The sequence below is a fragment of the Cuculus canorus genome, chromosome 15 (genome assembly GCF_017976375.1).
Source record: "Cuculus canorus isolate bCucCan1 chromosome 15, bCucCan1.pri, whole genome shotgun sequence".
Taxonomy (NCBI): Eukaryota; Metazoa; Chordata; class Aves; order Cuculiformes; family Cuculidae; genus Cuculus; species Cuculus canorus.
Genome location: NC_071415.1, coordinates 7,431,515 through 7,454,450, shown reverse-complemented (window position 1 = coordinate 7,454,450; position 22,936 = coordinate 7,431,515). Strand labels below are relative to the sequence as shown.

Sequence of the window (22,936 nt, the reverse complement as noted above, 5' to 3'; positions counted from 1 at the left end):
AGTGCCCTGTGCCCGTGCTACTGGCTTTGCTGGTGAGGCATGAATCCCAAGGGTCCCATGGTGGCTGCAGGCTTGCTCTGTGTGGGCACAGCTGGCACGTGGCCCTCTTCGTGCTCTGCTGTGACTCCGCAGCTGCAGTCAGGAAAGCAGAGCTGAAACTGCTGGCATTTACCTGGCAGCAGCACAGGGGCTCGCACAGATAGCCTCTGTTCCCGGGCAATTACCGATCAGGGAGGCGAACACCTTGCCACTGCTGTCCCTGAGCTGTTGGGGGGGGGAACAATCAGAAATCCCGGTCTCATTGGCCCCACTGGAGCCCCTCCACTGCTCCTAGTTTCAGGGTCCTCCTGCTGCCTGGGTGCTGACCCCTGTCATCCTGCAGCACCCATGCCTGCAGCTCCTCAGGCGCCTCACCTGCACCTGCAGAAGGAGAAGGCATGTGCAGGGTTTGCTTGCAGTGTGCAAGCCGTGGTGTGCAAGCCACACAGCTTCCCAGGCATGCCAGATGTGTGCTCCTGCCAGATGTGCAGGCTGGGGCTTTCCTCTGGGAGGGAGAGCTCTGAGGCTGGGATGTTCCTTCTTTGCCATGTGCTGCCTGCAGCTCGCGGAGGGTTCAATGTGGGTGATGGGCAGCTCGAGCCCCCTTGCCGGTACACTGGCTGCAGGGCATCACTGTGTCCCTGCATGCTCAGCTCCACACTGAGCATCCTGCTACTGCAGCCCAGCTCTCCCCTGCGGGTAAGCTGGGTTCAGCACGTTGAACCTGGCATGCAAGTTAATCCAGTCAGAAAAAGTTCCCCTTATTCCTCCTGCCTTTGGACACTTCCACCAAGGCTTTGCAGTACGCTCCAGAAAGGCTCTCCATCCCCCTTTTCATAACAACAGTTGCCTTACATTGCATACCTTCAGGCCCAGTAAAAATTATTCACTAGTTGTTAGAATTTACACGTTTGCTTACAAAATTTGCACTTAAAGAAAGCATTTTCCTTGCAATTGTTAGAGCCATTGAATGGAGTGGGAGCTGCTCAGGGCGGAGGCTGGATAATGCAGGACCCACTTTTCACAGAGTCAGTTCCCTGTGATTGCATCACTGATCTCACTCCCATTCAGAATGTCTTGAGTGGACCTGAATGGTCACCGACTGCATCTGTGGAAGAGGCCAACATGCATCCTGGACATCCCGGCTCCTCCAGGGACATAGGTATGGCCCCACCTTGGTCAAATCTCACAGGACTCGCAAAGCCGGAAAAGATTTAGCCACTGCAAGAGGATTAGTCCAGCTAAGCCAGTCTGCACAAAGTCACACCGTTGCCTCTGGCAGGACCAGCTGATGTTTTGGAGGTCTTGGGGGAGGAGGAGGCCAACGATGCATTGTGGTCCTCATTGAGAGCTCCTGAGATTAGGGTGGGGGGGTTGTGCCTGGAGCAGGACCTGTGCTCAGGAGATGTGTTCCTTGTTTGCACTGTGGATGTGAGCGATGGTCTGGGGAGCAAGGGCAGAACCACAGCCCTGCCCAATGTCTCTGCCTGCCCAACAGCTCACAGAGAGCCCTGGATGGTCCCAAGAGCCTCTGCCTGCTGGGGACTGCGTGGCTTCTGTCTATGTGGAGGGACTATGTGTGCCTTGTAGGAGCTGGCAAGAGGCTTTTTGGGGTCTCTGCCCCCCTGCGCTGGCTCTTGTGGCTGGAGCAATGGCTCTGACCCCTATGTCCCCCAGGCTGGGGGCATTCACAGCTGAGTGGGGGCAGTTCCCTCTGGCAGTCCCTCTGTTCAGTGTTGGCATCACCAAACCAACACCACTCAACGTACACCTCTTCAGAATGCACATGCTGTACTCTGAGGGTTTTTAAGCTGTGTTTTAAGAGCCCTAATGTGATAAGCATTTTCAGTACAGACCTTCCTGAGCCCTCATTTTCTTACCCTTTGGAAATCTAATACTTGATTTAAGCAGAATTCTGCTCCCTCCATTTGTAAGGACAAATGTAAAGTAATTGTTTGATATTGCAGCGGTTTCCTCAGGCTCCAGCTCTAATTTCCCACTAATACAGTATTGTCAGGGGGATCAATCTAACCCAGCACCTTCTGCCTCCTTGGAGTGGATTGGAAATGGCTTTTCTACTGCGAGGCTGGGATTTGTGTGTCTCACTGTGAATGTTTTTCTCCTTTAAAGGAAAAATCATACAAGAAAATATCCCATCTTCCTGCAGACGCTGTTAATCCCCTGCTCTGCCTCCGCCTGCCCACAGCTGGCCCTGCGTCCCCTTGCTGCTGGGTCGCTCCACAGCTCCTGTGGCTGCTACTGATAATAGTGGAAGAGATGCAAAAAGGGCTTTATTAGATCTCCATTAATTACCTCCATTTTGTTCCTATTAGAGCTCGTTGGATGGTAATCGCTTCCCGTAAGGCCTCTTGACCTGGTCCAGGGTTGTGTTGCATCCCCACACAATGACACTGAAGCATCCCCAGCCCGTGCCAAAGGACAGAGGGTGCCTGGGGCCATGGCTCCCTGCAGTCACTTTGCCCTGATGCTGCTGGCACGGCGTTCCGAACACACCAGCTCCTCCCCAGGAAATCCTGCAGTGGGTGCAGGGAGCATCCGAAGTGTGAGGTGAAGGAGCAGCCTTGTCCCAAACTGTGCCTCTTGCAGAAAAGACAGGATTTGGAGTGAAATGTGTCAATAAGACTGCCCGTGTCCCCAGCTCTGGGGGTGTCCATGTCCCCCTTGCAGGTGACACTGTGCCCCCAGCCCTTTTACAGCTGTCCGCAGGCACTTCCCCAATGGTCCTGGTGCAGCTGAAAGACGAGTCTGAGCAGGGTTGGTCGCAAATTGCCCTTTCTGTGCCTCGCTCCCAGCTGGCAGCAGCCGGAGGCAGCCAGGGAACGTGTTTTGTCCCTGTCCTGCTGTTCCTGGGGCTGTTCTGCCACCGAGCATGTGGAGATCCACAGCCAGCAGTGCCCTCAGTACCCGCGCTGTCTGGCAAACAGTGGAGCCTCATCTCTGGCTGCTCCTGGGCTGCTCCTGTGCTGTGGAGAGCCCGGCTGAAGGATAGCACCGAGAGTGGTTTGTGCAGGAACTGGGGAGAGGCTGAGACTCATATTTAGATGCTGGAGGTAAATTGCAACCTTTGACAGAAATGCCTGAGATTTACTATGAAAATCAATAGATGATTCACACCGTCCAGCACTCGGAAAGGCAAATAATACCACTCCAGCAAGAGCCGTTATTGATATTCATGAGAAGCAGTGCTCATTACAGGGCCGGCTCACCGGCTCGTGGGTTGCTGCAGGATGGGATGGGGTTACACGTGTGCATCCACAGAGTGGGCATTCCCATGGTAGGACAGGCCCCCACACTGCCTGGCCGTGCCCCCACCGTGTTCAGTGCCTCATCCCTGTGGCTGTGCCTTGCGGGAGCTCTTTGGGCCTCCGGCTCCCCCGGCTGCTCACAGGTGTTGAGCCAGATCTGCAGTGGTGCTGAGCCAGGAGCACAGTGATGCAGTGCCGGTCGAGCACCCAAGGATGCAGCCCATCAATCAGCTCCAGGCAGGATGCTGAGCTGGGCAAATTCCCCATCCCCAAACGCAGCAGCAGTCAGAGCATGGCTGGTCCTAGGATTGGCTTGGAAAGGTGCAGGGAGCGGTGCGATGGTAGCAGGAAGGGTAGCGATGGGGCTGCTGCAGCTGAGGTGAGAGGTACCTGCCTGTGTACTGCCCAATACTGCAGCATCACGGGGCTTGGCCACCTTTGGGGACCAGTGGCTGGGCTGGTGCTGAGGGTAGGGACTAGGAGACCTCCTGAAAGGACCAGGACTACGGTGTAGTGGGGAGGCATGCAGGGCTGCAGCTCCTGGTGCCCAGCTGGCATGGGAAGGCATGCAGGGCTGCAGCTCCCAGCTCTTGGCCAGCACGGTCATGGTGTGGTGGGGTGAGATAATGTAGGAGCTGCCTGGGGCACACGTGTTGAGGCACATCCCTGGTGTCGAGCTGCAGGTGCTGCTCTGCTCTTGTGCAGTTGAGGCAGGGAGGGCACCTGGCGGCTGCCCCACCCTGCCCGCAGAGCCTGCCCACGGCTTGGCAACTCAGCTGGGGCCAACTGCAGCCGCCGGGGAGGGAACTCAAAGGATAACCATGACTAATGCAGAAGGAGGTGGGCACAGGCTGAGGGGGCATCTAGCAAAGTGTGCAGCACTTGACATTTCAGTGTAATTATGGCCTTCTATAGAACAGCCCATTAAGCTCAACCATAAATTACTGCTGCTTGTGTCTAATTCCACGTCCGCCCCCTGTGCCTGGCAGGAGGCAGCATTAACCCTGGAGTCCTCTGGCACTGCCGAGTGGTGTCATCGCCCTTGCGCAAGGCTGTGTATCTGGCCCCCTCCTCGCCGTGCCGGGCTGAGATGCTGTCCTGCCCTAAGCACTGTGCCCGGCTGCCTCGCCGATCTGGTGGGCATAGTGGGGCTCTGCACGGCCCCGGCAGCACCGCATGGGCAGTGGCACAGCACGGGACCAGCCTTGCCCTAAGAAAAGCCCATGCAGACAGACCGGTGGAAGCCACCTTTATTTACACAAAGGGGTGACATGCTGACCAAGGACACTAGTGCCACTTAAGTACCCGTAACAGCAGGATTCTGTGCTTTATTCACAGGACAAAATATTGATACAACATTTTTCATAGACTTCTTGTTCAAGCAGACACACCTCACTGTCCTCATGGTTACACTCTGCGCTCAAGGGACGGAAGGCAAAGCAGAGCAGCCAGAGCTCTGCCCGCCCCAGCACCGCGGTGGGACATGGCCCCACAGCCCCTCAGCCACTGCCCGCAGCTGGGGGTGTCCGGGAGCTCCCTGTTTGCTCTGGGACACAGAGGAGGGACGTGCCTTGGAGCAGTCCATGCACAGGCTGCAGGATGGGGCCATCGCCGTGGCCCCAGGGACCCCATGGATCAAGCCACAGCACTGCTGGCCTGTCCAGATAGGCAGTGCCTGCTGGCACTCATCCCTCAGTGGCTGCAGCAGGACTCTGTGTCTTCTCTCTGCTCACCTGGGATCATCCCAGACTCCTGAGAGCCGGGGTAGCCCCTTGCCTGCCTCTGCTCATGGATTCTGGGCAGGATGGGCTGGCAGTGGGGTCCGGTCCAGCCTCTCCGGGGCCCCTCTGATGGAAGACTGCAGCCTCACGTCACTGCAGCTCTGCTCCTGGATGCTTATTCCCACCTGAAGTCCTGCCCAACTGTTTCATAGAATTTGATATTATAAGGTCTATAAAAGTCCCGAAGCTGCTCTATCACCTCAGGGTCAATCTGCACGTGAGTCCTGCCTTTGGACTTGCCCAAGCAGCGAGGCAAGCCACTGCTCTCCGACTTTTTCAGGCAAGGAAAGCCTTTTGTCTTGTTGAAGTAGAAGTGCTTGTCCGTGATAACCCGTTTGATGCCCAGGAAGTCCTGGATTTTGCCCATCTCCCCAGCTGGGTCTGTGATGAGCCTCTCCCCACTGACAAAGTGGATCTGGGAGAGGGGGAAGTACTGGAGCCAGCTCTCCAGGTGCACGGCATACATCCCGATGCGGATAGCATTCCAGGACGTGTCCACCAGCCCCAGGCTGCGGTTGCGGAAGGACAGCCCCTCGAAGGTGGGGATGTCCGGCTTCTTGGAGAGCGTCTGTGTGTAGTCCGAGATGGCGCGGGTGACGGGGTTCCTCACCACCACGATCAGCTTTGTGTCTCGGGACATGTTGAAGATCCGCCGTGGCGCCTCCTTGGTGACAAAGTAGCTGGGGGTCTTCTCCACCGTGATCTGGCTGTCGAGCGTTCGTGGCATCAGGCTCCTGTGAGTGAAGCAGAAGTTGATGGTGAGGAAGAGTTGGGACAAGGTGGCACCAGGAGGTGGTGTCTGTGGTGTGGGGCTGGCAGGTGTCCCCTCTGGCAGGACAGGGCAGGCCCAGCTCCCTCCCCAGTGCTCCTCCCAGATCCAGGGCACCCTGTGCAGAGAATGGGGGCAACCAGCAGCCTCATTGGCCCAGCGGCAAGCGGAGATACTCGGATCCCAAGGGAGGCCAGAGCCAGGCGAGATGGAGGGCAAGGGCACAGCCAGACTGCAGGGACCCTGTGCGGTGCCCACAGCCACTCTGTCCGCATCGACAGCAAAGTTGTCAGCAATTTATGGAGCGCACCGGAGCTCAGCCTGCAGCTGGGAAGGGGAGCGGGTCTGGCCACCCACCCCACTCACTGCCTCAGAAGCATTACCCAACAGACAGGCTCTGCAAGAGCCTCTGTTCAGCCTTTCAGCCACCATCCCTACCAGCTGCCATTGGCAAAAGAAATCACAGTGGCTCCTCTCCTACCCGAAAGCATCAGGGTGCACCCTCAGCATCTCTCCTTCCTGATCGCATCAGGGTGTACCCCAGGCCCCCTGCTCCCCACACCCGAGGCAGAGGAAGGTGCCAGCCCAGAAGCAGGAGGGCAGCCCCCTCACGCTGTGCCTTCATCCTGGAGATGCAGGAAATCAGTGCTGCCTCCATGCAGCCCTTGTGCCCAGGGATGGCAAAGGCTGCCAGGGCCAAAATGCTGTATGCCACCACCACGAGAAGCCATGGGAAGCAATGGACATGGCCCTGGGTGCTGTGCTGCTCCTCCGACAGGATGGAGCAAGGAGCTCGTGCCCCCTCATGTATCCCCCACACTGCCAGGGCTTGATCTGGCCCAAGGGCTCTGAGCTGGGGTCCTGTATCCAGCCTGCTGTTCCTGGCACAGGGAGCTGGGCTGCAAGGCCAGGGAGGGAGCACCAGCCTTGGGGACAACGTAGCATCCCCGATTAGCACTAATCAAATCATTTGCTTTGACATGTGAACATCCAAATCAAATAAAAACTAATGGGATAGAAAGATTTATAAATTGGCCTTGCGTTACTAGAGTCAACTATGAAATCCATCGCAGCCAGATCCATGGTGCCGCGGATCCCCGGGCTGGGAGCACCTAATGAAAGTGCAGGGAGAGCTGGAAGCTGGGATGTGGCCAGCACCAGGCTGGGTGCATCAGCCCTGCAGGTACTGGCTGGCACCAGCACCCACACCAGGGAACACGCTGCTGCCACGACAGCTCTGGGCATGCAGCAGCCCTCTGGGCTCCCCTCCTGGACCCAGAGAGGTGCTTTGGGGCTCAGCAAGTGATGCATTGAAAAGGGGGAAGGGGCATTCACCCCAGCTACAGCCTTCCTGCAGAATCTGCACGGGATGCGCCACTGTATCGACTGCTTCCAGGCTGGCCCTGCAGGGCCGCATCTCTGCAAGGGGACCGGGAAGGAGCTGGGGAGGAGCTGGTGCGAGTTACTTTAATAAACTTGGAGCTGTGGATGGCTGGATAACCCAGCGAGGCCTCGGGACAGAAGCAGTCAGGGAAAGAAAACATCAGCAACCCTGTCTGCAGCAATTCAGCTGGAGAGAGCAAGGCACTTATTTATTCATAGGATAAACCCTGCACAACGCCATAGCCACATGGCCTCGCTGGCATGTGGCAACACGCCTGCTTCCGAGAGCTGCATTGGTCTGGCAACCAAAACCAGGCACCTCTAGGATCCCTACAACATGGCCACAGCCCCTGGCTTTGGGGCTGGCTCTGTGGTGATAAAGACCCGACCAGGAGGAGATACAACAGCAGCCCACAACATCCTGTGTGAAAGGGGGACCACAATGGACAACCTGGGGCATCGCAGGGGCAGCAGCAGGTGCCAAGGGCAGCGGGGACCCGGGATGCTCCCTGTGAAAGTTATGCTGGGAGAGACCATGGTCCAGAGCTGATGAGCAGCTGGAAGAGACCCATAGAGAGATACTGACGAGACGGGCTCAGCAGTTTGCACCAGGCTGCTGGGAGCTCCCGGGAATGATGGCCAAGGCTGGCCCCTCTCCTGGATGCTGGCAAAGGACCACAGTCCCCATGTCCCATGTGGCCCCAGAGCTGCTGCCTGCTGCCCCGCTGGCGAGAGGCTGGGGGTCCTGTCCTGGCACTCAGGCACTCTTGATCAGTTCTCTCATTTGAAAGACAACAAGCTAATTAGTTCTTAGAAATTAACAGGGCCGTTTTACAAAGATACCTGAGCGTGGACATAGCGTAATTGCCCTTTCCCACTGCTCCGCTTCAACCCTCGTAAATCCCGATTATGATTCCTGTTGTTTAATGACTGTCAGGAAATGCTAATTTAGTGGCAGGCACCACGGCTGTGTCTTCATATCACAAACAAGTTCCATCATAAATCAGCACGGGACAGCTTTATAAGCGATTCACTACTACAATATATTGGTGGAGAATCATAAAACTGCTGTTTCATTAATGGCTCATCTTCAGCCTTGTTAGGCTTTCATTACGTGAGCTATTAGGTCCATGTATTCAAAAAATGAAAGTACAGGTTCTAATCCATTATGAAAAATGCAAAATCTCTGCATAGTAAATTACTGAGATGAGACAAGAGTTGTTGTTTTTTAAATGGACTCTCAGTGTTTGCTGCTCCTGAACTGCTGAGACAACAAAACACAACCCGAATAGACAAATAAATCACCAGTGAAACCGTGCAAGGGGGAGAAATGTCACCCTGGCATTCATCTTTACGCTAACGGCGGGATCCCCAGAGCTGCACAAGCGGGGAAATGCATTGCAAACCTAATTACAGGTGACTTTAAAATGATATTTTTCGGACTCAAGCATTCACGGAGTTATTTGCATACAAATAGCATGTCACAGAGTTTTAAGCCCAAGGCTCGAACATTTAGGTGTCAAGGCTCGCGGTAGCCAGCTTGCGGCTGCCCACACTCTCCCGCAGTGGCAAGACCAGAGGCATCGCTCCAGGGATGTATGGGAAGGGTCCGTCTTCCTGTGGTAACAGTGGGACGCGGCTCCCCCTCATCCCCCATGGATTCCATTCAGCAGCCACAGGCTTTTCACCTCACCTGCTTTTCATTGCTCTTGCCAAGAAGGCTGATGCTCTGACCAATGTGGGCATTTAATTACCAGGGGCATCCCAGCTCCCCGGGTCAGTCCGCATGTCGGGGGCTTCAGGTGCCCCTACAGACCCTTCCCCTGCATTGGGCCCTGCCTGGCAAACGGGGGGTGTGGTAGCATCTCCGGCACCAGCCCAATCCCTGCTCAACAAACAGCTCTGGCTGGAGAGACAGCACTAATTCCTCCTGAATTAGGGATTACTTTCATTCCAATTAGTCAGTTCTTAAAGTCCTTCAGCGCCATTGGATACAGGCATTAACGCTCCCTTCCGACCTGCAGATTTAGAGGCTGCATTTCCAATGTTACTGGGGAGGGGACACGCGTCAGGGACATTCAGCGCTGCTGTCCCCCCCATGTCTGAGCCAGTGTCACCGTGCCCCACGGCGCTTGGGAGCTGGCACGTCCCTGGGCAGCACCACAGCTGTGGGGCGGCAGCAGCAGAGCCTGGCCCGGCTGCGGCTGTGCTGGTGCAAAGGCAGCGCCTTGCCCTGAACAGGTTAAATTCTCCCCAGCACCTTTCCTAGACCTGAATTATTAATTTTCTCATAATCTGCCTTTGGGCACCCCGCAGCCCCTACAACACTCCCACATTAAAAAATCATGTGCTCCCTCACTGGCTGCACTGCTTTGATGTTGAACATGCGTGAAACACTCTCCCAGGGAGGAACACGTACAAAAAGTCATCAGATGATTGAGATATTGCAGATGAGTATGCGTGGGGAGAGCACCCATCCGATAATCCCGTTACAGCACCTGCCCCTCCATCCGGCGTGCGGAGCACACAGGAGAGCGGGGCAGCTCCTGGGTAAATATTTGCCTGCTGCAGCTCGTTGAGTGCGAGGGACATCCCGGGCTTTCCTCAGAGACTGGAGGCTGACATGTGCGTAATCCTGGACTCCATCCACTCATCAGCATAAAAACAAACCATTTAATTTGGCAAAAAAAAAAACCCAAGTGCCTGCTCTGGTGACAAGGGTTGTGCGCTCTCCCTCTTCTCGCTGACGTCGCAGGCTCAGCGGCTGCATCAGAGGATGCTGCTTGCACGCAGGCAGGGAGAGGGGAGCCCGCTGGGCTTGGAGCCCAAATCCCTCAGCACAAGCGAGCACCTGGCTCCACGGGGGACTGGGCTGGCTGGGGCACACAGGGTGGTGGAGCAGCACTGCAGGTTACTGCTCCATGTGGCACCAGAGTGCTGGGAGAAGGATGGGCTGTATGCGTGTTTCCAGCTGCAGCTCACTGTGCTGGAGACGAGCACAGAAACTCTTCCAAGAGAGCAGACTGGTGTCAGGATGGGAGTGCGGGACTGATCCACCTTGACCCAACAGCAGGTCATCCCCCACATCATTTTTTGACCCTCGTCCGGAGCCGTGTGCCCTCCACGCTGCCCCCAATGCTGCCCAGCAGGAGCAGGACAAGGCACAGGCAGAATCCCACTGGCAACACAGAGCGAGCACAACTGCTGCAGAGTCAGCATCCAGCCCCAAGATCCCTGCCCGCTACGGAGGAGGCTGTGCCGTGCCACATCATGCCAAGCCACGTTGTGCCGTGCTGTGCCATGCTGTGCTGAGCCACACCACGCTGTGCCACGCTGTGCTGTGCCACGGGTGCACGCAGCTGACAGCCGCCACCAGCTTGCGCCTGGCGGAGGGCTGCGGATGGTGTCAGTAGATGAAAGCTCAAGCAAATCTACTTGGAGGTTTCAGCAAAACTGGGTCAAGCACATGAGAAACCGAGGTGTGAGGAAGATAAAAAGCTTTTCCCAGATGAGTGACATTGCAGTGGGTGTCTAGGACACAGGGACGCCCTGGCCGAGAGCTGCACCGCTGGTGCTTTGTGGTGCAGGATCCCTGTGAGGAGTTCATGTGGCAAAGAGGAATCCCCCCACCCGGGTCCCCCCACGCTGCTGCCGCACCCCCTCCCCTGACCCGCTGAGGCTGCAGCACTACCCCGATGGGTCTGGGCAGCAGGCTGGCTCCCACGGTGCTGATCAGGGTGGGCTCCCTACATCCTCACAGTCTGCACAGTTTGAGAGATGCACCACGTCCGTCCCATGGAAATGCCAGCCCATGGAGCCACGCCAGCCCCACATCCCCACTGCCACCGCCCCGCACTAAGGCAGCCCCAGATTTAATGACGGATCGGGCCTTTAATAAATGTTTATGTTCAGAGAGTTTACGCCAGTGCTCACAGACAGCTAATGAGGGACATTTCAATGCATAAAAGCAGTGTGCAGGCAGTAATTAACTTTGTTGCTGATTCATTTTTAATCATTTAAATGCTCCAGAGATTCACAGTGTCCTTAAAGTCAACAAAATCTTTTCTGAAGGGCACGCCGCGATGCCCTTCGCGCACACCAGCCAACATGGAACTCCCACCCTCCTAAATAACTGTCCAGCACCGACTGAGGGTCTGACAAAGCCCAAGGCCACGTGTCTGGGAAGCAGTGGGAGGTGAGGGCTCCCCAGTGCGGTGCTCGCAGAGCCCAGCTCACCAACCCTGCCTCTACTGCTGGGTCGAGACAGACAGCCCTGTCCCCAGAGCACACACCACAGCAGATATTTTGGGCAGTGCCCGACCCCTGCGATGGACACCCAGGGTCACCAGGGACCGGCACCCTTCACTGTCAGCTCCACAAAGCACCCGTGCCCTTGGTCATGCCAGGCTACCAGCTGGATTTCCTGCAACCAAAGCAAAGGTTACAACAAACTGCAGTGTCTACAAACAAGGTCAAGGGAGACAGAGTAAGAACACGCATCATTAATATGGAAGATCTGGTGTGGATTCACCTCCATGTATGTCTCCCAGTGCCTGGGCAGGGGAAGCTCCCCAGGGCCAGAGCGAGGGTCTCTGTGGCACCAGGGCCTGCTTGGAGCAGGGCAGGGCAGGACTGAGGCATGGTAGTGACCAGGGAACATGCTGCTGCTCACACAAAAGCTTCTGCCAGAGGTTTCGTACCCGTTCCTCAGAGCCAGCGCATTCTCTGAAGTCAAGGAAATTTCAAAGCATCCTTGAAGCTTGCAGCCTTCCTCTCTTCTTACTCATTAACTTTAGCAAAATGCACTGTCAGTCAAGCCCACAAAAGAGCCTGTGTCGTTGGGCAAAGCCTAATGGGCTCCCATTTGTGTGTGAGCCAACCTGGCCATTAGCAGAGAGCAATTAGTGAGGCGGAGTGCAGGAGTCGGGTTTGCCCGCTCCCTCCTCTCCCTTCTGCAGGGACATGGGGACCACACAGTAATGCTCCCTGGCTCTACTCCCCAGGGCAGCTGCAGCGCCCACTGCTCAGAGGCAAGCGATGCTGCGCATGTGCCCCAACACCAAAGGCAGCATGAGGGCACAGGGCAGAGCCCCAGCAGCGCGGGGACACCACGGACCTGTCACACCCACACGTTGGGAAGCCCAGGCTTGGCCCAAGTGCTGTCCCTGGGACAGTTCTTGGGCAGGGAGATCCATGCCGGAGCCAGACGGGCTCTCCCCAGTGCCAGCATGTGCCTCCTGGCTCAGCTCCTGCGACAGAGGCAAAGTGGAGCCAGGTATGGGCCAGGCTCAGCCTGCAGCCAGACCTGCTAGGAAAAACTCCTTGCTGTGAAAACAACGCTGGAGCATCTGACTCGGGGTTACTCAGGAATCCTAGGGAGGAAAAGCACGCTCCGAGATGCTGTAATTACAGAGTCACTGTTCAGAGTTAACTGCAAATTCAACAACACCGCCTTCCCTGTGTTCTGGAAAATATTGAAGGTTATCGGCAGGCGCTACCTGCAGCGGGAAAAGCTCCGTATTGAACATTCAGTCCCAGATTGGTAATGGGTCGATATTCCCCAGGAGCTGCCTGTTTGGTTGCAGTTGCCTTAAAACAGATCTTGCTAAAAATACCTTTCCTGTAGTGTAACCGTAGCTAATGAGGCGGATTAAAGAGGCTGATGGGAACTGGGAACGTCATGGGTGTTTTGGGTCTGAAACGGGCAAGCAGGTGGGTTTGGGCAGTGGCTGGGCATGGGGAGAACAGAGGGGCTCCAGAACACGTGCCAACACCCAGCGCCAAGGCAGCCGAGGCTGCCCAGGCAGTGGCAGGAGCTACCATGAGGCACACAGGAGGCACCACGAGAACAGCAGTCACATTTGAGCCAGAAGGACAGGCAGACAGGGAGGTGTCCCCTCCCACTGGTTCAGCCACCTGTGTCTCAGACCCACTGTGATGGGGAAGTGGGGAAAACCAGGAGCTGATGTTTTGGGAGCATCTGAGGGGCTCAGTTCTCACACTGCTCTCAGCTGCATCAAAGAGCTACTTGGTCCCTCAGCTCCTGAGTAGGGCACAAAATGGGAAGGATGGAACCAGACTGGGCACATGGCTGTCAGAGCAGCCAGGGGCATCTGCAAGCAAAATCTCTGCTTGTGATGGGGGAAGCCTTTGACTCTCCAAAGGGTCTGTGCTCTGGGCTGCCTGCAGAGATCCCACCGCACCATGCAGCTCCCCACGCTTGGGAGCTGGGAATGGCTTCCAGCTCTGGCCAGGAGCAGCCTCCCATGCCGAGGTCCCAACTGGGCAGCTCTCCACCGACAGCTCTGCCTCGCCTGGGACACAGAGGCTGCAGGACCCTGCTCCCCTGATCTCTTGGCGGAGTGACAGGAGCTCATTGCGCTGCGGGTTAGACCTGCTCCACAGTTAATTGCGCCACTTGCAAGGAGGAAAATCAATTCCACGTTTTATACATTAGCAGCCTCTGTGCTTAAGTTCTGGCACATTTGTGAAGTTAAAAAAAAAAAAAGAAAAAAGGTAATAAACCCAGGCAAGTGTCATTTAATTGTTCTAGCTGAACTAATTTGGAGGCTCCACTGCTCGGGCGCGCTCTCTTCATCGATCCGGACGCAAAGCCAAGCCCCAGGCAGCACGCTGCTCACCCGGCCACACTTGGCTGCTGCCCGTTGCCTCTGCCACTCTTTGCCACTGGCTGCACCCATCCCTCCTGGTCACAGGCACGTCCCTTCCCAAGGAGGAGCCCAGGATGAACCTCAGGGCAAGTTAGCTGCTCAGTGACCACTGCCACAGCCCCTCAGTGCCCAAGCATGTGCCAGGAGGCTCCCACCTCCTGGACCAGTACCACATGGGGCACCTGTGGTGCCCTTCTGTGCCCCAAGCAGGGTCTGTCTTGTCCCCCATCCCCTTCCCTTCATTCAGAGAGGTACCCCCAAGCGCTGCCCTTGCTGGACTCTGCAGCCCCAGGTCTTCTGCAAGGAGCCATGAGCACTTCTGCAGGACCAGCACCATGAGGTTTAGTCCTGCACTGCCTGCAAGGCTCCCAGCCCTGGGCCCCCACACCGACACTGCGCAGGGGAGCCTGGAGAGCTGGCAGGGCGATGGACTGTGTGTGGAAACCTTGGCTCAGGATTGGGGGAGGGGGCTGCTTCCCAGCCTGGTGCTGAACACATGCGGCTCTCCTCTGAGTGAGGGACTCGCCAATCAGGACCTGTGTCCTGCTCCATCACTCATCCTGCTACCGTGGATGCCCGTTAGACAAACCGCCGCTGCTCCCGTCCTCACACTCTGTATTGCAGGACTGCTCCCAGCTGTTTGCTCTTTGGTGACGCAGGATGGGTAGCAGCATCTGGTGTTGGGGAGCAGGGGGTGGGATGGATCTGCTGAAGGGTGAGAGCAGGCGAAGGACACGGCTGCATCTACTCCTCGAAGGTGGGAGAAATGGGCAATGCTGCAGGACAACCTTAGGAGAGGGAAACTGCACCAGAGAGCTCCACCCGTGACTGTCCTGGCTCTCCCATCACGAACCACAGGCACAGCTGGAAAGAGCTGAACATTCACAGCTGCAGGGTGTGCTGTGACCCAGGCACAACAGAACGCAGCTGACCTGCTCTCTCCCCATACATGGACCCCAGCACCACAGCCACGACTCCCACCTTCCCAGCAAGGAGACAAATCAGGAACCCAGCAGAGCTGGGAGCGAGCATTGTGCCATGGTGCCTTCCAACCCGTTTGGCAGCTGACAAGCACTGCCCTGCTCCAGGACAGGGGACATCTCTGCTGGGAAACCATTCCTGAGACAGACAGACAAGAAAGCTTGGTGCATGGCCCCACTGGCTGCTGCCCACCACCGTCGTGATGCTCCAACCAGACCGTGCCAGGTGGTCTTCCCCTGTGGCGCACTCGCAGGCACCCGGGACCACACGGCTCCCTCTCTGCTCCTAAGCCAAGTGCCCAGCAGCAGCAGCAGCAGCACCGCAGCCCTGCCCGAGAGCAACCCAGAGCTCCCACAGCGCTCCACAATAGTGCAGCAAATACACTGGGTCAAACACTGCCGAGAGCAGGGCGTGAAGTGCGGGCAGCAGCGAGCGCGAGGCCACGGGCCAGAGATGAGCCCATGGATGGTGCTCACATGCAGCACCTGCTGCATCTCTGCGGCGCTGCTGTACTCCCCATAAAAGCCTTTATGGAAAGAGCTGAGATTTAGATGAATGAAATGATTTGCTGTGAAGGTAGGGAGGCCCTGGCCCAGATAAGTCGTGACTGCCTCATCCCTGGAGGTGTTCAAGGCCAGGTTGGATGGGGCTTGGAGCCCCTGATCCAGTGGGAGGTGTCCCTGCCCATGGCAGAGGGTGGAACTGGATGGGCTTTGAGGTCCCTTCCAGTCCAAACCATTCTGTGATTCTATGATTCTAAATTAAACTCCCACCACCTCCTGCTGGAGACACACTCAGTGTTCTCTGCAAATTCTCAGGGATCTCAGGCAGAGCCACACTTATCCGAGTTCAGAGAGGAGGCTGCAGGGGACGGAGGCTGCCCCTATCACCGTGCCAGGGATAAATCCTGCTGGCACAGGGAGCAGGGCAGCCGTGCCGCCCGCGGGCGAGGCTTCCACTCGCCTTCCAGACGCCCCTTCACGCAGGACAGCGTGGGAATCCCGCTCCTTTCCGGCTGCGGCACTGTCTCCCAGCAGGGCTGGGCTCTCCCGGGGGCAGCCGCATCCCACGGCCGGAGATACCGAGCCCAGAGCCGCCCGGAGAGGAGACCGAGCCCGGAGCCGCCCGGGGATGGGGGGGGGGACCGAGCCTGGCCGGCACGGCGGGAGGAAGAGGAGGGAAAACGCCCCTAAGCAGCCGGTCCCACCGCCCGCCACCGCCGGCAGACCCGCGTTCGCCACCACGGGCGGCGTAACGGAGGGGACAGGAGGGGCCGGGGGGTTCCGCGCCGAGGGTGCTGCTGTCGTACGGGGCCGGGGGAGATGCTGGAGGGCGGGGTCCGCTCCACCCTCCCAGGTACCGCTCCGCAGAGCCCAGACAGGAGGGGACGGGGATTCCGGGGTGTCCGCGCCGGGGAAGATGCTGCCGTGCGGGGCTGGGGGCGGTGCTGCCGTGCGGGGTCCGCTCCCCCCTCGCCTGTCCCCCTCACTTCTTCCACTTCGCCGACCCCAGACCCGCGTCCGTTCACACGAGCGGCAGACGGGATGGAGTTGGCGTCGGAGGTGATGCTGCCGGGTGGGGTCCGCTCCCCCATCACCTTTCCCACCCCCTCCACCCGTCCCGCTCTGTTCCCCCCTCATCCGCCCCGCTTCAGGCCCCGGACACGAGGGGGCGGGGTCCACGCCTGGGGTGATGCTGCCGATGAGGAGGGTCCCCCCGCTCGCCCCTCACCTGTACCACTCCAGCCCGCGGTCGTAGTTCCTGTCGAAGAAGTGGGGCTCGGTGCCCAGGGCGCGCACGTCGGGGTGCACGCGGATGAACTCGAGCACGGCGCGCGTCCCGCCCTTCTTGACGCCCACCACGATGGCCCGGGGCAGCCGCTTGGCGCCGGGGCGGGGGTTGGCGGGGGCGCCGCGGGCCGGGGGCTGCGCGGGGGGCGCCCCGCACCGCGGTCGCGGCTGCTGCAGGAGCTTCTTGGCGGCGGCGCTGCGGGCGGGCGGGCAGCGGGCGCGGGGCGCGGCGGGGCCGCAGCGGAGCAGCCGGTAGCAGAGGCAGGAGCAGCAGAGCGACAGCGCCAGCAGAGCCAGGACCCGCCGCGCCAGCCGCCGCGATGGGGACGACGCCGCTGCCGCCGCCGCGCTCGGCGCCCCCCGCGCCATGGCTCCATGGGGCCGCGCCGCCGCCGCCGCCCCCGGGGCCGCCCCGCCGCTCCGGCATCTCCCGCGGCTACGGGGCGGCGCGGCCGGGCGGCCCCGGGGGGCGGCGCCCTCCGCCCCGGCCCCCGCGCATCCCCGCCGGGCTCGGCGCTGGGCAGTGCGGGGCACGGGCGACGGCGGCGCTATTTAAGGGTCTGCCTGACGTCAGCTCCGCCCGGAGCCCCCGCGAGCGCTCCGCTGCGCCGGCCGCCCCCGCGCCGGGACGGGGCTGCCGCGGGGCTGGGGCTGAGCCCTCGCGGCTCGGTCCCCACCGGCCCTGCCCCGCCCCGCCCGGTCCCCAAGGCGCGTATCCCGCCCCGCCCCGGTGCCTGCATCCCGCTCGGCCCCGCCCCGGCCGGTCCCCGCATCCCGCTCGGCTCCGCCCCGGTGCGAGCATCCCGCCTCGGTGCCCGCATCCCATCCCGCCCCGGCCGGTCCTCGGTGCCCGCATCCCCTCCCGCTCCACCCCGGCCGGTCCCCGGTGCTCGCATCCCTCCCCGGCGGTGCCTGTTCCCCGCGGGGGATGGAGCGCAGGGAGGGGGGTGCCCAGCGTCCCACCCGGTCCCGCGGGCAGCTCCGAACCCGCAGCCTCAGCCACAGCGGAGCGGGGCCGGGCACCCGCGTCCACCCCGCAGCGGGGGCCGGGAGCGGAGCCTCCCACCGCCGTGCGCTCCGTAGAACACGAACGGGAACCGGCACTGGGGCGGGTGTGAGCAGGAGCCGAGCCGGGCGGGGTGGGATGCTGCCCTCAGCCGCCTTCCTCCGAGGGGGAACATGGGAGCAAGGAGTCTCTCCCCACACGGCAGCAGCAGTCTCTGCTCTCTGCAAGGGCAGCAGGAGCTGCGGGACCACCAGTAAATATGAAGGAAAAGCTTGAAGAAGAGTAAGAATTATATTTTGGTGAGACACTGGCACAGGTTGCCAAAGGAAGTTGTGGCTGCCCCATCCCTGGAAGCGTTCAAGGCCAGGTTGGATGTTATCTTAGCCAGCCTGATTTAGTGGGATGTCCCTGCCCATGGCAGGGGTTTGGAACTAGATGATCTTTAAGGTCCATTCCAACTCTAACTATTCTATGATTCAATGAAATTTCTCTGTGCAGCTGGGGATGCTCTGCCTCACCTCCGTGGTTTGTGGTACCCTGCAAACAGGCTGACCCGAGAAAACCGAGAGGCTTTTGCAGAACAGGGGTGCAGGTTGTTCCACACACCCACCCCCCCCACTCTACCCCCCCCCCCCCCCCCCGGTTCCCTCTGCTTAACTCAGCTTCCTTCCCTCTCACACCCTGGCATCCCAGGCTTCTGCTTGGCTGCTCATGCTAAAGCCAAAGGGCTGCGTGCAGCACTGCTTAAACATTAATAGTCATCGTCTCTGCTTTCTCAGCACAGAAAGCTTGTTCAGCTGCAGAAAACTACTTGTCTTGTTACTTGGGAAGAAGGATGGTAATAGGGAGAGACAGGCAAAAAGTGCCAGCCCAACACAAATAAGGATGCCGCAAGCTCCCAGGCAGTCACTCCAGGGTGGGGATGGGTTTCCTCTTTCCCAGGAACTCAGTGCAGGTGTAGAGGAGGACGGAAAAGACGGCTGAAAAGCAGTGCTCTTTGCAGCCTCTTTTACCTGTGCTGGTGTGGGAGCAGAGGGATTGGGCCTCCCGCGGAGTTTAAAAATAGTTTCCTGAGGAAGAAAGAGTCTGCTGGCTCAGGAGAGCTCTGCAACTGCAGGACGGGGGATGAGTCCTCACGGGGCCAATGTCATCACCCCAATGTGACCCACAGGGGTTTTGCATTTGGTACCACATTTGCTGCTCTGTGTGGCAGCAGCTTCTGCCCGGGAGGACTGGGCACCAGCCCCTCTCTGGAGGTCAAGGTGGGGAGATAGAGTCGTGCATCCAGGGTCAGTGTGGAGGAGCTGGGCTATTCCTGGCTGCTGTCAACTCACCCACATCTGGTGCTTCCAGTGGGCCATACACCCTCCACCCGAACCAGTGCAACACTGAGCAGGGAGGGGGCACTGACAGAGCCCCCAGGACTTCTGCCACTGAGTACCCTCAGGAACCGGGGTACCCGAGGGGGCAGGCACTGGTGGCCTCCCTGTCCAGCAGCAGGAGGTGTCCATCACCCAGTTCCGCTCCATGACAAACTGCGAAATCTGTGGAAAAGTTGTTTTTTCCATTTTTAGCAGTTTTATTGCCTCCATGTGGTGATCCAACCTTGGCAGCAAACACATTGCTTAAGCATGAACATTAGAGGCGTCTGGATAAATAAAGCTGGTGTGGATGCCTAGACACCTCCAGGTTTCTCTGCTTGCAAAGGAGGAATGTTTTGTAAAGCTGACAATTTTGCTTTCAGTCTTTGTATCTTTGCAGGGCACATCTTTTCCATGACATGTTTGCTGTTTACACCTCACTCCACATAAACAACAGCTTTCTGGTGCTTTCAGGACACTCTGGCCCTGCCACCCGTGCTAACAGGAGCCTCAGGAGTCAGCCCCAAGTGGGATCCCCCTGCGGGGAGAGCCAGGCACTGTGTGGCAGCTGGAGCTGCTGGAGTGTTGAGGAGAGAAGGAGCCCTCCAAATCACTGCAGGAGACTACCCTCTCATCAGCCAGCACCTCGCAGCACAGGGACTGGTGGAATGGCGTGAGCTCTGGAGAAAGCCCTGCCTCCCCTTCTGTTTCCCTTGCCCCATTCCGAAACCGAGCTGCCACTGTGTTTTGCTGCCAGCCTTGCACCTTCCTCTCCTTTCTCTTCTTTCTTCCACCTCCGTTAGCTCCTTTTACAGGGTCCCACTGGTTCCCCCTCTCCTCTTCACCTCTCCTGGCTCTCTTCCCACGTTGATCTTTCCCACCTTCCCAACTTCATCACTCTCAGGCTCTCTGATATCCCTGCTGGGGTGGGATTTACCAAAGCAGATCAAGACCCCTCTGCCTTGCCCAGCACTAACCCTGACGCCCCTCATGGAGTCCTGTCCCTCCTAGGCCGGTTGCAGCTTGTCACACAGTCCTGGATGCTGGTTTGCCTCAGGACATCATCTCCAAATGCCACAGGAAGCCTCTTGTGCTTCTTGTTCCCACGCTGCCCAGAGCAACTCCCAGCTCCCAGGACCATGGGGGCTGTGGCCAGACAGAGCTTATGACACAAACACCGTGCAAGGGATCTGGAGCTTGCCCTCATCCCTTGGCTTTTCTACCTCTTTTCCCCCCAAGTCACTAATCACCCCCAGCCGTGTACTGACAGCAGGCAAAACCACCACAAAGCAGCTCCCAGCTCAGTAGGTTTGCTAGGGAGGATCTGGTCCAAGGGCTTATCTCAAGCACAGGGAGCTGATGGGCAGGCAAAAAAGAAGAGAAAGGCTGCAGAAATTTCAGGATCAGAAGATTATTACAGAAACGCACAAAGAAAGTATGTGCCATGAACTCATGGAACCTATAGGAGTAAAAGAGAAGCAGTAAAATGCATACTGGAAATAGCAAATCAGATTAAAGGTGGTGTTCTGCCCTTGATGTCTTCAGGTTGTAGGCAGAACAGGTCAAGGTTAGAATTTCTTTCCAGAGCCAGAAAAAGCCCTCAGGGGCCAAGTGTCATTGTTAATCCAGTTTTCTGTATCTAATATGTTTGATTCTGGGCTAACAAGCTGCCACCTTCCTTCGTGCTGGGAACTGATGGCTGAGCAGTACACACACCTGGATGGGGGGTGTTCAGTGCCACAGGGCACTGGCGCTGAGCTGCTCCAGCCTCACGGCCCTGGTGATGTCCTTGAACGCTTCTGCTGCTCAAGTGTCTCCCTGTTCTGTCAGGAGTCTTGGAGCTGGAAAAAAAGCATCTCAGTGTTTTGAAGCTGGTAAGCAGAGGAGCGAGGGATGCAGCTGAGCCAGCCCTGTGGGTAGCAGCAAGGGGCCAGGAGGGTACGAGGATGGGGGTCAGGGCTGATGGTGCCTAGAGACCTGCTGCACGTCCCCCAGGACCACTGTGGGCACTGTGATGGGGCACATCCAGGGAGCTCTGGCCATTCCCAAGCTCTGGGAGCACAATGGGATTACTCTCTCCCACTCCAACCAATGCCAAAAGTTCTGGCATCACTGCGGCAGCTGTTAGCACTTGGGTGCTTCTCCCTCCATCCTCTTTGGTGCAGCCCTTGCACCATTCCTGCTCCGGTGAGGGCTATGAGCTTGGAGATGCAAAAGATGGAGGTGACATTCATTCCCTTACGCTGCCCTGGCCTCAGAGCCACTTCTGAAGGCTGATCCCAGCTCTCGCAGCCCCTCTGCTCATCACCACCAGACTCAGTGACGGCTGGCAGGTCTCCCAGCTCTGAACTGTGGGGTCCATGGGGAATGGAGTCCAAAAGCGCCTGTCAGACAGCAGGGTGGAGGTGGAGACTTTCTTTCCGAGCTGCCTCAAATTGAGTCTGAAACTCCTGTTAAGCCTCATTAATCAGTTGTAAATGCACTGTATTCTGAGTAAGGCCAGAAACAATAAATTTAATTTTGACTCTGACTCAAGCTACTTTGGTCCTAATTCCGAGCCTCTTGCCCAGCCGGAGCAGCCAGCCCTGGCCATGCTGCACAAACTCATTTGATTCTGAAATGCATTTTTAAGCAGGATGGAGCAGTGCTTAAAAGCTAAATGGCTTCCCCCAGCTGTAATCACTGCTAGCAGAGTCCTGGAATGAGAGGGATAAAGTCTGGGGGCAGGAGGAGGTTTTAATCTCACCGAGTAGATTACAGAGATTACTGCAATTTAATCCTTACATATCTGTCACTGACGCTGCAAAGACCATAACTGGAGGTGGGCAGGGGTGCGCTGGCATCCTCTGAGCTCCTGCCTCTCTTCATGGGTGTCTGTGCCACAGCCCTGCTGCCCACCGTAGCAGAGGCAACGGCTGCTCCTGCCGGGATGTGGTCCAGTGGACACTGACACCAGTGCGGCAGATGAGGATGTGGGCTTGGGCTGACCCTCCTTCCCCAGCCGTGACCGGGCAGAGGAGGCAGCTGCGATGGGACAGTGGGCTGAATCCTGCCCACAGGGCTGTGCTCTGCCATGAGGAGCGAAGAGCCCTGGAGACAAGAAAAGTGAGGGTGACCCACAGGCTCCTCATATCCTGGCCCCGAGAGCAGCTGGATGCTCCCTCTCTCCATCGTGAGCTTCCTTCCTACCCTTGGAGGAGCCAAGCACCTCCCTGGTGTCGGTGGGTCTGGGCCGCTGTGTCAGCTCTGTCAGCATTTCGTGCGGCAGAGATGCTGTATGAACAGCACGGTGCAGAAAATGATGCAGTTGGCAGAGTTCATCTGCACGCTGCGGCAGACAGAGACCCTGTAACTCTCCGCTGCTCCTCATCATTACACCAGCATGCACGAAGCTCTCCCTGGCTCTCTGCAGTGGCTGCTTAGGTTAAATCTCATTATCATTCCTTGGGGATCACAGGGGCAGGAGCTTGTTCTCCAATAACTAGAAATATCTCTTTGGCTCACAGACCTTCACAATTATATTTAACTGCAAATGAGGAATCTGTGCTCAAACACAAGCTGGTAATTTTTTTAAAGCTTGTTTTCTGTGGTGCCTCATGTTCAGCCCAACTCTTCTGTAGCTTTATAACCCCATCCTCACCTTAGATAAATTTTAAGGCAAAAAGTAAGCAGCAAGCTGCCCCATTCACACTGAAGGGACAGAAGTGGGCAATTCACACTCACTCCCAACATTTCTGTGTCCTCCTGCATCGCTGGCTGGAGAATGTCCTGCCCTCTTCCTCCTCACTGCGCCGGAGAGACTCTCTATATGTGCCCAGAGGTTGTGCCTCCCTGTGACTCCAGGAGGTCAGTGCCCAGGTTGGAAGCAAGGGCACACAAAGTCAAGAGA

General features: G+C 57.9%; 1 protein-coding gene across 1 annotated transcript; it reads right to left on the bottom strand.

Moving 5' to 3' along the window:
* Positions 1-4,551: 4,551 nt before the first annotated feature.
* HS3ST2 (heparan sulfate-glucosamine 3-sulfotransferase 2) lies at positions 4,552-17,137 on the bottom strand. The gene is made up of 2 exons (XM_054081043.1): positions 16,622-17,137; positions 4,552-5,820 (listed from the first exon to the last, which is right to left on the bottom strand). The coding sequence occupies exons 1-2, from the start codon at positions 17,047-17,049 to the stop codon at positions 5,202-5,204; spliced, it is 1,047 nt and encodes a 348-aa protein (XP_053937018.1). The 5' UTR covers positions 17,050-17,137; the 3' UTR covers positions 4,552-5,201.
* Positions 17,138-22,936: the final 5,799 nt, after the last annotated feature.

Coding starts and splice junctions, on each gene's coding strand:
- HS3ST2 (XM_054081043.1), bottom strand. CDS start 17,049: ATGGCGCGGGGGGCGCCGAGCGCGGCGGCGGCAGCGGCGTCGTCCCCA. Junction 5,821..16,621: donor CGCGGGCTGGAGTGGTACAG/GTGAGGGGCGAG, acceptor CTTCACTCACAG/GAGCCTGATGCCACGAACGC.